The sequence below is a fragment of the Nicotiana tabacum genome, chromosome 11, assembly GCF_000715075.1.
Source record: "Nicotiana tabacum cultivar K326 chromosome 11, ASM71507v2, whole genome shotgun sequence".
Taxonomy (NCBI): Eukaryota; Viridiplantae; Streptophyta; class Magnoliopsida; order Solanales; family Solanaceae; genus Nicotiana; species Nicotiana tabacum.
Genome location: NC_134090.1, coordinates 86,908,462 through 86,925,000, shown reverse-complemented (window position 1 = coordinate 86,925,000; position 16,539 = coordinate 86,908,462). Strand labels below are relative to the sequence as shown.

The 16,539-nt window shown below is 34.4% G+C and overlaps 2 protein-coding genes across 4 annotated transcripts; one reads left to right on the top strand and one right to left on the bottom strand.

The window, feature by feature from the left end:
* The first annotated feature begins 7,050 nt into the window (after window positions 1-7,050).
* LOC107798736 (pentatricopeptide repeat-containing protein At2g22410, mitochondrial-like) lies at window positions 7,051-9,522 on the top strand. Its single transcript, XM_016621766.2, has one exon. It carries the CDS (start codon window positions 7,182-7,184, stop codon window positions 8,940-8,942), a length of 1,761 nt encoding a protein of 586 aa, XP_016477252.2. The 5' UTR covers window positions 7,051-7,181; the 3' UTR covers window positions 8,943-9,522.
* A 151-nt stretch (window positions 9,523-9,673) lies between these two features.
* On the bottom strand, window positions 9,674-11,759 carry LOC107798737 (L-idonate 5-dehydrogenase). Of its 3 annotated transcripts, none has more exons than XM_016621769.2 (6): window positions 11,439-11,759; window positions 11,289-11,356; window positions 10,910-11,146; window positions 10,387-10,677; window positions 10,113-10,300; window positions 9,674-9,922 (listed from the first exon to the last, which is right to left on the bottom strand). In XM_016621769.2, exons 1-6 carry the CDS (start codon window positions 11,563-11,565, stop codon window positions 9,835-9,837), a joined length of 999 nt encoding a protein of 332 aa, XP_016477255.1. In that variant the 5' UTR covers window positions 11,566-11,759; the 3' UTR covers window positions 9,674-9,834. The 3 variants fall into 3 exon arrangements, with proteins under 3 accessions (XP_016477255.1, XP_016477254.1, XP_016477253.1); XM_016621768.2 differs by having other exon boundaries at window positions 9,674-10,027; window positions 10,393-10,677; window positions 11,439-11,758; XM_016621767.2 differs by having other exon boundaries at window positions 9,674-10,027; window positions 11,439-11,756.
* Between the last annotated feature and the right edge of the window lie 4,780 nt (window positions 11,760-16,539).

The following is a 16,539-nucleotide window of genomic DNA, read 5'->3' as shown; positions in this document are numbered from 1 at the left end:
AAGGTAAATGTACCTTCCAACAAAAAATTAATTTGTACCACAATAAATGGGTGGATAAATAAGTAGACATAATTCGAGCTACTTTCACTTAATCACTTCCATAATGACTATACGTTTATTTTTCAGAATTCTAAGGCATCACGCCAAAGCCACTTTGGGAGAATGTATCTGGTAATCTATGGAACTGCTGATACTTTAAGTGTTCCACCTAACCATCAATCCTGCTTTTATTTTATTCTCATCTAAATTCATGAAATGTTTCAATTGAGAATATATTTCAACTAGGAATATTACTGCCTCCAAGAGAGAAAACCAGCTCATTTCCCCTCTTTAGTTTTACTGGTCTGTTTTTTGATCTTTTGTTCACATCAGGATGAGGATAATCCATTTTCTTTATCATTTCAGATTTATTTTCTTGATTTTATAGATAATTCGATTCCAAATTAATTAGTGATATTACTTACATATGTTTAGAAGAAATTGAGTGATTGCGCTTTATTAGAACCGGAAGTCTTCTAATCAATATATATGATCTTGTTTGGAGGTTGAATACGCGATGTTCAAGGTAACTGGACTCTCAAAGCATAGTCAGACTATTTTTTCCTCGTTTTTTTTTTTGGTTAATGGATTAAGTACATGCATATGATAATATTGTTTAGTTTTATTTTATTTCTTATAACATTTTTTAAAATATGAATGTTTACCGTGGATTAGCTCTTAAATTAGAATCGCGGATTTTATTTCACACTTTAATTTTATAATCTTAGTACATTTCATTAGCATACCGTAAAATATGCACAAAAATTACTTCTACTTTAAAGCTAATTTGATGAACTTGGATTAATTATTGATTTCTTAAAAAATTCTTTGAAAGTTGACCATTCAAAGATTCTACATTGTAAATTATGCACTAAATAAAACTTAACATGAAATCATGCTAATTTATACCTACGAAAGGATTTCATAAACACATTCATTATCTATAGCTAAATACGATCAAGATTCATCATTATTAAAAAATTATATTTCTCCTTATAATTTTTTTATATATAGTTCGAACACATTTTTTTAATTATTTATATTGATTTGTAAAACTTTTTACTCATTATGGATATACGTGCAATGTGTGTGCCTATGAAGTGGATCCGTAGAGGAAAATGGATATAGAAGATCCATATAATGAATCGCCGATTGATTGTTGATGAGCTTATAAATGAATTATAAATCAGTAATATGCATAATCATCACCACTAGAAGAAACAGTAGAGGAAATCTGCAGATTTCCAGGTAAATTAAATTTTTTTCTCCTCTGTTATATGAAATTGTTACTCTATTTTTTCTAATTTTTATTAAGCAATACTCTCCATTGTTATTAAACATTTTTGTTGCTATGATGAATAGAAAATTAAGTAATTTTCTATTTGACTCCACACTTGAAGCTTTATTTACAAAGCTGTTATGCGCCTATAGACCATTGTTTAATAAATTCCATGTTTAGCATCTTGTTCACTACTTATATGTTAAAATGTGCTTGAGTTTGCCTTAATGTTTTCTTTCTATGATCGGCTGCACAGAATTAGGTTTTAATCCAATAAATTCCATGCTTTAATTAAGTTTATTTGCGTAACATATCATGCTTAAAGTTCATTTTTTGGAGTTTTTATTTATTGGGTTCTTTTAAATTTGATTATGTGAGACATGTTTGCTGCTTGGTTTTTGCTATTACTATTAGTTCAATTCTCTTTTACTAATCACAAGGCAATATAATGACAAAAGGCCTTAGCCCTCCATTTGTGTTTGTGGGTAATTTTCTATTTTTTGTCAAAGAAACGGTTGATTCATCTCCTGATTTAGGAAATGTTGGTCATATTCATGATTATCAATCGGATGTTGTCAAGAGATGCTTTCTTCAAAATCAAAAGCTCTCACCGTTTCATTAGGACTTTAAGAAGCACATTCATTTGCGTATTTTTGAGTAGGGAATTAGAAAAAAAGCGTAGGATAATTAGATTTAAAGGACATCTTAGTAGGACGCTTATATAACCTTTAATACGATTTTATATATATATACACACACACCTATACCACATAGCATATTTCCTTTTGTTTAAAAGATTTTAGAGCTATGTTCTAATAAGACAATGCAAGAATTTTAATTTAGGAGACTTGCTAATAATTGTACTAATTGAAAATAGTTATTTTTAATCATATATAGACTCAATATTTTAACGAAATCTTTAACATAATTCATTTATTTATATCAAGTCCTTTTTTTGGTGAATAGGAAGCATGTCAAATGAGTTTTTTCTAACTGTTATGTTTTATTATTTTGTATGGGTGTCAAATTTTTTATATTCTATTAAGGCTTAATTTTGTGTTACAATCGTCTTAACATGTTACTTCGCTTGCTGCATCACAAAAACGATAATTATACATCCAATAATTACTTTTTAAAAAATTAAAATTACGATAGTCATACATGTATTAGTTGAAATTACCCACTTTTCAAATCAAACCACAATAATTAATAATGTGTTTGTACAATTTAAATTGCAAAAATAGATAGGAAAAAATTATTTGTTTTACTTGTATGGGACTTACGTGCAACTCACATGTCCAGAAACTAGTATTAGTAATACGTGTTGGCTATCAAACATGAGGTTTTCTTATAAGTATTGACTTTCCAACATGAGTTCGTAACTTACTTAAGACATAGTTACTTTACATAAACGGTTGCCCATTTTCAGATTCGATTGTAAGTGCACTTCAGTTAATTGGATTATGCTACCAAGTAGCCCCTAATACTACTAGCACGAAGTACTATTCAATGATCAAAAATGATAAACAAAATACAAGATTACCAAAGTAATCTAGTCGATCAAGAAGTGGTAACAAACATTTTAAGAGAGATGATGGAAATGAAAGTGGACATTATTCTAACCAACATTAACATAAATAAATTTCTACAAAAACTTATGGGGTCTTATAATAACATAGTCACAAATTCTTTATAATCTCATGAATGGTCTTAGTCCCTTCAAGCTCACGTGGTTTACTACGACTAATCCTAATACTAAAGTACGGGATGTCACATGAATCGTAGCCCATCATGTTCTGGTCTCGATTAGTCATACAAAAGGGCAAACCCGATTTTGACCGTATACAGATAGTCCCCTCGTTTCTCGAAAAGAAGATGACGAGAAATGATATGAACTTTTCCAATCCCGTCTCGATGTGCCATGACATAAGCAACGATCCCGACAACGACAAGTAGATACTGAAACGTCCTGTTAGTTCGGTTACCGAGGCATTAAATGCCTGTCAGTTGCTGGTCGGTCACCACCGGTTCTGAGCCGCCACCAGGAAGCTATAAGTACCGCCACCATCTTCCACTCAAACTTTACGCTAAAAATTTCCCTCATTGTTGCTTCAAATCTCTTTGTGTTGCAACTCTTGCTCCCAAATCACTTGAATCTTAAGCAAACTGCATATCATCCCAATTCCCTTCTCGTATACTTTACAATGGCAAAAACTTCTAAAATCGTACCGCAAAAGGAGGCTGCCTCTTTTTCACGGCCCACGGGCGACGGAGCTACACCGAAATATCCCCTTGAGGATTTCGTTCCGGGAGCGTGCCCTACTGTCTCCGATATTAGGATTAAAAAGACCTCCTCAGTACCTGGTCGATGTGAACTGGTCTCGAGGTACATATGCTAGATAACTAATGATCTCTTTGACAAAGTTAAAAAGGAGTGCCACTGGGTCGATAAACATGTTGCGGTACCTTCGCTCGAGGAGTCGATCACTACCCATGTGGAGGGTTTCCTAAGGGTTTACACTTACCCTTTCATGTTGCGTCCCTTAGACCCTATCATTGTCGCCTTCTGCAAGAGGTATGACGTGACCCTCGGCCAGATCCATCATTCCTTCTGGAGAATAGTGATTCTCCTCTGATTCTTTGTGAGTCAAATCGAGGGATGTCCTTTCACCCTTGATATGATCACCTTATGTGCCTTTACGGACCCCGACTTTAGCAAGGAGGGTTGATCAAGCTTGCTCGCAGGGCTGTCAAGGTCATGTTCTCGAGCATAGACAAAGCTCGCGATCGAGGTTGGATGGGCCGATTTGTCTGAATAAAGACTTCAGACTTGATCTCTACTGAAGACATACCGTTTTCTGAGAAATGGAACATGAACCGTGAGTAGTACTTTGCCTTTTTAATTTTGCTGTTTTACCTCTTATCTTCTTTTCTTATCTATATTTTTTGGTGTTCCAGCTTGTGGTCCAGGCGCCGGAGGTAATCCTCGATCTCAAGAAATGGGCCGAGTGCCTAGTGTTGCAGATACCATACTCTGAGCGTGCTTGGATAGAATTATCAAAGGGTCGATGGGAGGCCCGCAATCATGGTAAGCTTCTTTCATAGAACGGTTTTTATTCGGGCTACTTCTCGAGCTTACTCGTTTTTTTCCTTTGTAGGACTCGGGAAGGATGTGGGAATGAGCCCCCTGACGTAGAAGAAGTCCTTTCCCAACCTCCTACTTCGAAGTAGGACAAAGAGAAAAAGAGAAAAGGAGCTTTGAGTTCTCCGGACTCAGAAAAGAAAAGACTGGCGAGGAGGCCCCTCAAGCCTAAAGTGGACACCAGTGCTATGCTTTTAGACTCGATCTACCGATTAAGGGATGAGTCTGAAGAAGAAGAAGAAGAAAATGATAGTTCCAAACTGGTGACCTGCGTGCGGGCCGATGTCACCGTACAAAAGTCCTCCAAACTGGAGGAGGCTGATGAGGGAGCCTCGGCCGAAATTCCTGAACCAGAAAGAGTTGAGTCCACGTCATCCCAAGCTGAGATGGTCGAAGGAGAAACCGTGAGCGAGGCTTCCCGAGTAGTTGAAGATGTCCCGAGGGACGATCTCGGAATAATTGATATTTCTGAATCCCCTCATTTTTTGGATGCCACAATTCGTGAAGCCCATATATTGGAAGGTCACTCATGCGAGGGTCCTCAGTGGTGGTTGATATTTACGGCTTCTTGGATGGGGTAGAGTTTGCCGTTTTGGGAGATGTCACTGGGCTTGGAAATTTATCGATGCCAAAGAAAGCACTGTCATCGGGCAATATTGGGTCTTCATCGAGCCCAAAATTGGTGGACCGATTCCCGGCCCCAAGTGATAACCCCGATCGTACGCGTAACATAGTGTTTTCTGTCCCGGAGGATGCCCGAGTCTTCTCTCCACCCGTGGGGATTGCTAGCTACCTCAGATGCTTGGTGACCGAGGAAGACCAAGCCTTGATGAATATGATGGGAGTTGCTTGCCTTTTCAACGAAGCCTAACATGCTCTGAATCGGGTAACTTCAAAGGCCATTCCATTATCTCTTTTAAACTTGGAATTGTAGGTAATTCTAACATCTTCTTCCTTACTTGTAGGCTTCGGTGTTGCATCACGAGGCTTTCCTTAGAATCCGGGAGGAGCGCGAGGCTGAGGTTTGAGACCTCACTGAGAAAATTGACACCTACAAGCTTCTCAATGAGAAACTTCAGGCAGATTTAACGACGACTCGGGATGAGCATGCTATGATGGCCGAGCAAGTATTCCGAGTGATTCACGATAGTGAAGACGAATTGGAGATAATGACTAACGATCCGATTCTGCAGGTTCGACAGAGGCTCGAATAGATCGGGGATCTTCAGAAATAAATAGATGCAATACGAGGTGAGGTTGAAGAGTTCAAGAAGAATATTGATATCTTAGCCTCTAAAAAGGAGGTCGTCCAAGCAGAGTTGGAGTCGGCTGAGTCCCAACTCCGGATTTCAAGAGAGAGAACCTCGGTTCAAGCCAAAAAAATCGAGGAGCTTCAGTCCTAGTTAGCTAACTTGGCCAATGAGCTTGAGGCGGCCAAATCTGAGGTGACCGTGGCCAACACCAAGACCCAAGCTAAGGTGACCCAATACAAGGTCGACGTCACGACCATCCAGGCGCAGGCCAAAAGCATGGTGGATCATGCAAAGTGGCACGGTCAAATTTTTTTTACCGTTTATGGTTATGGATATTTTCTCTCGCAATCCGTCAAATAGTATATGTTCGCCACTAATATAAGCTGTATGAAATCAAACTTTTGGCTCGCTATATACATCGGACATATAAGAGAATAACTTAATAATCAAAAAGGTAAAGTGACACGGCCATCTTTCTAAGATCATTGCTTAATTGGCATATTTTGAGACATGCCATGAAAAACGTCTATATATAGTTTAAAGTTAGATAGTAAGTTGATTTTTAATATAAACTTGGATATTTCTGCTTTTATTCAGAAAGAAATAAAAATATCATGAAAAAGAAATTTGACATAGAAGAAGACTTGATAAAGAAGAGCAAAATGACGTTGTCAGTCTAAAATCATCGCTTGATTGACAATTATGTTGTCTTTCTAAAGTCGTCTTAATTAACGCAATGTTGAGACGTGACGTGAATAATGTATATTATTTAAAGTTAGAGAAAAAGGTTGATCTTTAATATGAAGCCGGAGGAAGAAAATATTTGTTACTTTATCTTTTAATAATTAGCGAGAGATATATGTGCGACACACGTACATAGAAATTAGTATTAATTTATAAATGTTAATAATTAAAAATTTATGGGGATTACGTTCAGTGCCTCAAGGCTTGCGGCTCGCCCGTAGACGCCCGCTTCGCACACATCTTGTAAAATACTATTCTGGATAAATGAAAATACACTACCAAAATTCCATTTAAAATTGAATGTCATATTTTAAATTTTTCTCAAATGGTGCTTAACTAGTACTCTTTCTGTTCACTTTTACTTGTCTACATAAATTTTGCATTCCCCTTAAGAAATAATAAATAAAACAGTAGTAGTAATAGTAATAATAATAATAATATTTTAAAATATCTTGAAAAATGATTTCGGAAATGAATAATTAATGACAAGAATAAAATTTAAAAAAAAAGTTATTTTTCTCTTGATTTGCTAAAATGAACAAGTATAATATCAAAATATATGTTTAGTATAATGTATAAGCAGAACTAAAGTATGGAGTACTTTCTTTTCACCTATTTTTGAAATGGGCTGAACCAACATTTCATTTTTCAAACTATACCGTAGTGTGTGTGAGAGAGATATATTATCGAGGAATTGGAGTTATAATCAAAGTCTCAAAATTTCATGAAATTCTCAAGACTATTTTCGTCTACCTCATTCTTGAAGAGTTCAAATTCCATTTCATCCACCAAAGAACTTCATGGTCACCTCATCAGAACTGAAAAACACACCGACCCTTTTGCTATTTCAGACGTTATCAGATTCTACTCCCTCTTCCCAACATCCCTACACAAAGCCCTTCTCTCTTTTAATCAAATTGAACGACCAACATTGCCAATTTGGAATTACATGATCCGTGGGTTGTGTAAGAGTGATCAACCCATTTCTGCACTCCGCATGTTTGACAAAATGCGTCAACAAGGATTTCATGGCAATAACCTCACTTTTATTTTTATCTTCAAGGCTTGTGTACAACTTTCGGATATTGTTCTTGGACGGGCAGTTCATGTTAACGTTCTGAAGCTTGGGTACCAGTCTTACTTATATGTGTGTAATACTCTGATTTATCTGTATGGTTCTTGTGGTGATTTAGCTGGGGCTAGAATAGTGTTTGATGAAATGTCTGATAGAGACTTAGTATCATGGAACTCATTGATTTGTGGATACAGTCAATGTAATAGGTTTCGTGAAGTATTGAGTCTTTTTGGTTCAATGCAGGCAGAAAATGTAAAGGCAGATGCGGTGACTTTGGTCAAAGTAGTACTAGCTTGTAGCCATATAGGGGATATTGACACTGTGGATTTTGTGGCAAAGTATATTGAGGATAATTGTGTGAGAATTGATGTCTACTTGGGGAATACATTGATTGATATGTATGGTAGACGTGGATTGGTTTTCTTAGCTGAAGAAGTTTTTGCTAAGATGGAGGAGAGAAATGTTGTTTCGTGGAATGCCATGATCATGGCATATGCTAAAGCAGGGAATTTAATGGCTGCAAGGGAGCTTTTTGATAAGATGCACAACAGGGATCTGATTTCTTGGACTTCTATGATCACGGGATATTGTCAAGCTAATCGTTTTTCAGAAGGTATTGCACTTTTCCAAGAGATGATGGCAATTAAGGTTAAGCCTGATGAAATTACAGTCGCTAGCGTACTCTCTGCTTGTGCACATTTAGGTACACTTGATGTGGGTAAGGCAGTGCATGATTACGTTCGTCAGCATGACATTAAAATGGATATTTACGTAGGGAATGCTTTGGTGGATATGTACTGCAAATGTGGATCTGTTAACACAGCCTTGGAAGTATTCTTTAGCATGAACAGAAAAGACACTGTTTCTTGGACTTCGATAATCTCAGGCCTTGCAGTGAATGGTTTTCATGACAATGCTCTTCAGCTGTTCTCCCAGATGTTAGAACGTTGTAAGCCAACTCATGGTACTTTTATCGGTGTACTACTTGCTTGTGCTCATGCAGGTTTGGTGGATAAAGGTTTGGAATACTTCGATAGTATGGAAAAACATCATGGATTGATGCCAGAAATGAAGCATTATGGTTGTGTTGTTGATTTGTTGTGCCGCTCTGGTAATTTAAATAGAGCATTTGAGTTTATAAATCTTATGCCTATGGCTGCAGATGTGGTTTTGTGGAGAATGTTGCTTAGTGCTTGTAAACTTCATGGTAATGTGGTTCTTGCTGAAATTGCTGCCAACAAACTTCTTCAATTAGATCCTGATAATGGTGGTAATTATGTTCTGTCATCGAGCACTTATGCGACTGCAGAGAGGTGGGATGATGCAATGAAAATAAGGCAATTGATGAATGATGGTGCAGTACAAAGGCCGTTAGGATGGAGTTCAATTGAAGTAAATGCGATCGTCTAGCATTCAATGAACCATGTCTTTGAAATGTAAAGTATCTGAAACAAAGGCTTCCGTCGCATAGTACTATTTGTACATATTATCACAAGATTGAGTACACTGGTGCAATAGTAGTTGAAGGCACGTGAAATCAAGGTGCACATCATGTGAGCAAGAGTTATTGTTCTCTAGCTTCCTTTTGGATTAAAAAGCATAATACGAGTTGCCAACTCATGCATGAGTTCGGTTTGCTTTTCTTCAGCACTATAAAGATGAAGGTCTCGAAATGGATACAGGTTGTTGTTTGACACCTAAAAGAACATATTAAGTTTGATTCTGGAGTAGAGAATTGTATTTATGATCTCTGCTCCCTGGAGGTTATAGATGGTTGTTGTAACTTATACATCGTATATCAGGTGCATATTGCGAGTATGCTACCAATCTTCTGCTCTTTGCATTTCTAGAAATCAAGTCTCTACTGCCTTTGTGCCACATCTAACACTGAAAAATTTGAGTGATGGTCGGAGCATTCTCCTTAGAAGATAGGGCTGTGCATGTAGTTGTAACAGCATAATGGGAAGGTATGTTGCTGCAAAGGTCTTACTGGTTGATTATTTACTTTTTCAGTCATACTGTATATTTCTAAATCATGTTCATATCTGGTATTTATCCTAGTGATCATGGGTTGACATTAAACCTTGTGTAAAAGTTCTAGATGTGGACAAGCCAAATTTCATGGAAATTTTTGGACGAATGGATGAATGCTCAGTAGCTCTACATTATTCATGCCCATAATATCCTTCTCTACAAGTTTCAAGTTTTTCTTTTCTTTTATTCATACTTCTAGCTGAAAGAGGCAAGATGGATACCAACTTTCAGTTTAGGCTACACTACCAGTAATTTCTATTCCACGCAGCTATAGTCTGAACATGACCTTGATGGCATTTCCACCGCGAGAACTGGTCTCAAAGGCTTCTTCCACTTCATCTTGAGTAAACCTATACCTGTGGGTTATGAGAGGTTTCACATCTATTTTACCAGTTCTGAGAAGTTCAATGCAGAGTGGCCGTGTATTTCTATATCTGAAAATGCCTATGACATCCACCTCCCTATGACGAGGAAAAAAAAAATGACTGATTGAAAATTTCAAGAGTTATTTTAGTGAGCATCTAGAAATCATAGAATCACAAATACCTTGCAGCAGCTGAAGTAAGAGGGAGAGTCATCTCGCTTTGGCCTAATCCAACGAGGCAAACCTTACCACCAGGATGGGTGGTTTGCAGAGCCATCAACATAGTCTTGTTAAAACCAACACAATCAAAGCTCATATCCACAGGACCTCCCATTGCATTGCATATTTGTCCCACTTCATCTTCCACATCCTGCACCTCGAACATTGCATGAAACAGCCATATTTGGCCATTAAGGGAAAGACTACCACAATATATTGGAACAAGAAGATGAGAACCTGTACATTGGAAGAAACTTTAATGATCTCATCAGCACCAAGGTCTTTAGCGAAAGATAAACACTGGTCATCTATATCAACAATGACTATCTTCGGTGATCCAAAAGCACGAGCTGCCAGCATAGTGACAAGGCCGATAGGTTCTGCACCTATAATGATTATTTTGGTTTCTGGTCCTACCTTGGCACGACGACAAGCATGAACACCAACACTCAGAGGTTCACATATTGCCCCTTCCTCCAAGCTTACACTATCCGGTAATTTAAAACACAGATCTGCAGGATGTACCACCTGATGCAGACAAATTCCACACTTCTTATGAAGCCTAGTAAAGGATTTCAAGAGAAGTAAATTCTTTATCAGTACGGGTCTCTGGACAACTCTCAGACCTCAGCCATCCTAAGACTATTCTTGAGGAGAAAGAGGCTGTTTATCTATGTAAGTTCGGTAGGTCTGAGAAAGTCTGAAGTGAAGCCCAGCCTCAAGTATCCTTTTATTCTAAAAGATTAAGCAGATACATTACCTGATTGGCTAAAGCACCATTAGTTGGAGGAGAGCCAAAGAATTTCATTTGACGGCAGAGATTGTAGCGACCGTCTTTGCATAAGTGACACTGCCTGCAACTAATACCAGGCTCCAAAGCTACACGATCGCCGATCATCAGGGACTTCACCTGGCTACCAACTTGCTCTACAATTCCAGCACATTCATGCCCAAGTACCATCGGCCTTTTAACCACGAAATTTGCTACTCTCATATTCTGGATCATACAAATCATAGTAATTTAGCTAAGTAACCTTATAACAATTTCTCTATATCACCAGTCTTCTATCTAGCTTGAATCATCAAGCATTAATAATTGAAGTACTCTTTTTTTGACAATTAAATAAGACTAAACTTACCTTGAAATGATGGATATCACTTCCACATATACCCACAGCTTTAATTTGAATCTTGACATCATAAGGACCTAATTCAAATAAGTGTTGTATCAGCAAAACTAATAAATTTCAGTAAGACAGAGATCTAAGAGCAAGAACAGAAATACCAACCAAGAGGTGGGAGACTATATGGTTGAATTCGAAGTGTTTTGATACCAAGAAGCCAAACTGCCATGTTCTCTTCTTCTGTTATACTGTTTTCTGCATCATCAGTTGATATATGTTCCCTGATCACCATTCTTACTCACTGCCACAACGTTGCAAAGGGTGATTTAACTAGTACTTTTATTTGGGGAACGATATATATCTTGCCATGTTGGATTGGTCAGCCAAGACTTATCATCTTTCGTTATAACAGAAGTTGTGAAATGGACGTCAAAGCAGAAACCGTGAGACTTGAAATCTTCTTTTCTGATGTTGTTGTCCTATTGACAAGACTAGCACTATCATGGCCAATTGGATTGATAGTTATAATTGAATAGATACAGAAATGAGTGACATATTTGTATTATTTCAATAATTCAATAATTGGAGCAGGGTGAAGCTATGTTGGCCTAAGGGTGGTTTCGCCAAAATATTATACTAAGTATAAGGTAAAATATTACTTGTTATTGATTAAAAATAGACTTCGAACACCCTTGCATAGCCCACTGGCAAAGGGTGTACAAATGTTGAACACCCTTATTGAATTTCCTGACTTCGCCACTTATTGGGAGACGGAAGGAACAACTACAAGTCCAAGCAAGCTATTTGCACTCAAATTAGCTTCATTAACTTGAATCAGAATTGAGCTCAAGCTTATTTGAAATAATTCTGTAGTGGATATTCTATATATACTCATGAAACAGGTAAAATGTCCTCATGAATTCTGCACTCTAAATTGCCATCCATATTTGCTAAAGTTAATTTTAACCCATGTTTTTTCAAATGACAAAAGAGTGCTGTAGGCAGTATGATCTCCGACAGTTTAATTTGAATATCACTTTGCGTTATACAACTACATTAAACGCTTGACACCATATTCAGGGGTGGAGCCAGAGTCTCGAGAGCGGGTTCGGCTGAACCCGGCTTTAGTTCGAACTCTATATTTACCTTAAAAATTTATTAAATATATATAAATTATTAATTTAGGACTCAGTAGCTTAAAACAATTACAATCCTGAATTCATAAACTTGAAATCCTAGCTCCGCCTGCGTATATATTATTAAAAGCACCTGTTCTATCTTGTTTAGTGATAGTGACATTGTAAAAGATTATGAGGCTTTACTACTATTGGTGGGTTATTTCAATTTTCAACTCTCTCGATTGATACGTGCAGTTGAACTACTGAACAGGTAATTTATAATCACCACATGATTATGAATATCATCTCTATAAAAGAGGAAAAAAAAGACTGTTTTTCGAGTATTAATGGCTCCACTTTGTTTTTTTAGAAGGTAAACTGTTCTCCCCTTTGTTTATCGAGAATAGAGAATAAAATGATTGTAAAAAATCTGGTCTTGCCGAGATAAGGACCGATTTCTGGCCGGAAGGGAAGAGAAAGCCTTTCTTTTTCGTTAATATTAGTTTTAGTGTACATGCGTTGCACGTATTTATCGAGTTAATAAATAAAGAATATATATATATATATATATATATATATATATATTCTAAAATAAAACATTAACGTTAAAATAAATGTAATATTTGTTTAAATAATGCAAATAAATATTATTACATTGACACGGTAAATGAATTCAATATCCTCAAAATGACTTATTTAGTTAAATTAGTTATACAATAATTGCAATATGGTAATTACATAAAAATCTCATCTATGAAATTATATGCTTGATTCTTACCGTTAACAATTTTAGCCTAGAAATTTCTCATAATAACTGGCATTATCCAAAAGTAAATTATTATTGCATAAATTCATGTCATATTATGCAAAACTTTAGAATCTCAATAGCAATTAAAGAAATAAGTTCACTTGCTATGACAAATATCAACTCGAAGAAAATTTATAGAGGTTTATCTTTGAGATTGTCACTACGATGAAAGTTGTAACCCTATTTTCGTTAAAAATAATGATTTATAAATATTAATAAAGAATATAGCAACTTGCTAACTTTAGATATTGTGTAATCCAATTTTTATGAGTTTAAAAATTATATTATGCACCTAAAATATTCAACTGAAATGAAAGGAAAAATATTATAAATCTATATTATATTAAAAGCACGAAAGCCTTTAGCAAAATGTCGTTCGTCTTTTTTACCCTTTTAAAAATAGCTTTCACACTAGACAAAATCGCCATTTAGTTATTTTCCTTAAACTTAGGAATAGTCATTTAATTGTTTTCCTAATATTTAAAATTTCAAAATCAACTAAATTTATATATTGAATCCTTCCTTATTTAAATTATATCATATAACATATTTGTAAAAGCAAAATAATAACAATAAAAAAAATTCTTATTAAACCGTGTAGGAAGGCTTAATATTTAAAACATCAACTAAGACTTTTCCTAATATTGTCCGCTATCTTTTGGCTTAACTTGGGCAACAATCTGCAGGTGCATTTCTCATAATTTGTATGCAGTTATTATTTACATGCAAAGTTCAACAAGGAAACTTTAGAACTTTGAAATTAATAAAATATTTGTCATTTAATTATTTTTTTAATGTTAACTAAGACTTTTCCTAATATTGTCCACTATCTTTTGGCTTAACTTGGGCAACAATCTGCGCGTGCATTTCTCATAATTGTACGCAGTTATTATTTACATGCAAAGTTCAACAAGGAAACTTTAGAACTTTGAAATTAATAAAATATTTGTCATTTAATTATTTTTTAATGTTAAGACTTTAAAATTTAAAAAATTATTAATAAATCTTTTTATCTAAACTATGTAAGAACTTCTAATATTTAAAATTTTAAAACTGAGTAAGAATTTGTTTGTAAAAATTATTTCGTTATATACAATGCACAAAATAATTATAGTTTGTCAATCTATAAGGTAGAATTAAAATAGAATCATCTTATTAATCTTGTTAGGAGTGGAATAACTTGTCCAACACTATACCTTTTAGGATTAAGATCAACTAGGAAATATTTAAGGTCTGTTTGGAAAGCCACCGTATAATTAAAATTGGTGTAATTACTAGGGTAGTAATTATACAATATTGTAATTACGAGACCTGTTTGTTTGTCATAGTGTAATTACTGTATAATTACAAGTATATTGTTTGGTTGCACAAGCATAATTATATAGTTAGATTAAATTTTAAATATAAAGTTAATTATCAAACATTGAAAGCTATATTTAACAAATATATGCATTTATAAATAATATTAAATTTAACATTTAAGATAAATATTATTTCTTGAAAATATATTAATGATAATCATATATTTATAACTAATATTTTAAAAATAATTCATATATATATATATATATATATTTAAATTAATAATATTTTATTTTAATCAATTATAAAATTTAAAAGTACATATTTTGTAAGAACGTCGTGGACTACATGATTGATAAAACAATTAATATTTATAAATATAATATCATAACGTTGCTCAAATATTTTACAAAAAAAATAATTTATCAATTCTAACTGAAAAGAATGGCATGCAATCTGAATTAATAAATAAATACTAAAGCAAATAAAATGTAAGTCAAAATATAACATAAATTCAAACTCAAAAAAAACATTAACATAATACTCTTATGTAAAATTAAAACATAACATAAAATAAGTTTCAACATAATATAAGTAAATATAATTCGAAAGAAAATGAAAACATAAGTCTATAACCTCATTCAACAATGATTCTACTTTAATGACATCACTCATTATATGCTAAGTTTATTAATGATTCATTACTTTTAATATTAGGAGGAGTAGTTTCAAAACTAGAATAATAGCACAATTATGCCAAATGAAGAAAATAAAATAAAAAATATGAGCGACTACATGGAATCACAAAAATAAAGGTTGGAAAATGAGAATATTATTTAAATATTAAAAAAGTAATCTATCATTTTAACGTAGTTAAGTTTGCATATAATCTGATCCAATAATAAAGTTCAACTTTAATGACATCACTCATTATAAGTCAAGTTTGTGGATGACTTATTCTTTCAAAACTTACGAGGTATAATTTTGTGAAAAAATTAGAATAATAATATAGTTAAGTGTAATAAAAAAATAAAGCAAAATAATTAAGAAAGAAACAAAATATGAGAAGTTATATAGATGAAATTTTTTAAGATTACATACTCATTGATATAGGGTACACGCGCAAAGCGCGTACTCTAAGACTAGTTTGATTAAAAGGCTAAGACAATTCTTTCAAGTTTCACTTATACGATTGAAAAAAATAATATATAGTAATACCTTCACTTATACGATTAGAAAAAATAATATTTATCAGCAAACTTACTGGCACGCGTCTCTACAATATGAGAGAAAAGAGAGTGAAGGAAATTAAAATTAATCTTCTCTATTAGGGACATAATAAAATTAATATTATTCTTGGTAGTACTAGCTCTATTTATACATAAAGCTATGTTAAGATTATTGTTAATAGAGGAATAATAGGTGCTAAATATTTTGAAGAAATTTTTGACAATCAACTTTCACTAATTGGCTTTATGCATTACACATGGATGTATAATGTCACGACCCCAAATACTCTGGTCGTGATAACGCCTATCATAGTATTAGGCAAGCCAATCCAACACTTACCACACCAAATTTCTTTTATAAAAATCATTTTCTAAAATCAATTAAGTCTCAAAGCTTTCATAAGTAATACATAAACCAACAAAATTATGCGAAAAATAGTATGAAATTCACTAACACAGCCCAAATCCGGTGTCACTAATCATGGGCTTCTAAATACAACAAAAATGATGTCTCAATAATACAAAATAAGCCTGAAAGACACAATACTAAGATAGGAGGGAGGAAAGCAGGGTTGTGAACGCCGTGCAGCTACCTTGCGATATCCGGTAAAGCTCTGATAGTGCTGGAAGCTCTCGCTCTGATGCTCGAGCACCTGGATATGCACACAAGGTGCAGGGAGTAACGTGAGTACGCCAACTCAGTAAGTAACTAAAGTAAATAAGGTGTGAGTGCAGTGACGAGCAATTAAAGATCATATAAGAGTTTTCAACAGAAATATCAAGTCAAAATCAGCATTTCAATAGCCAGT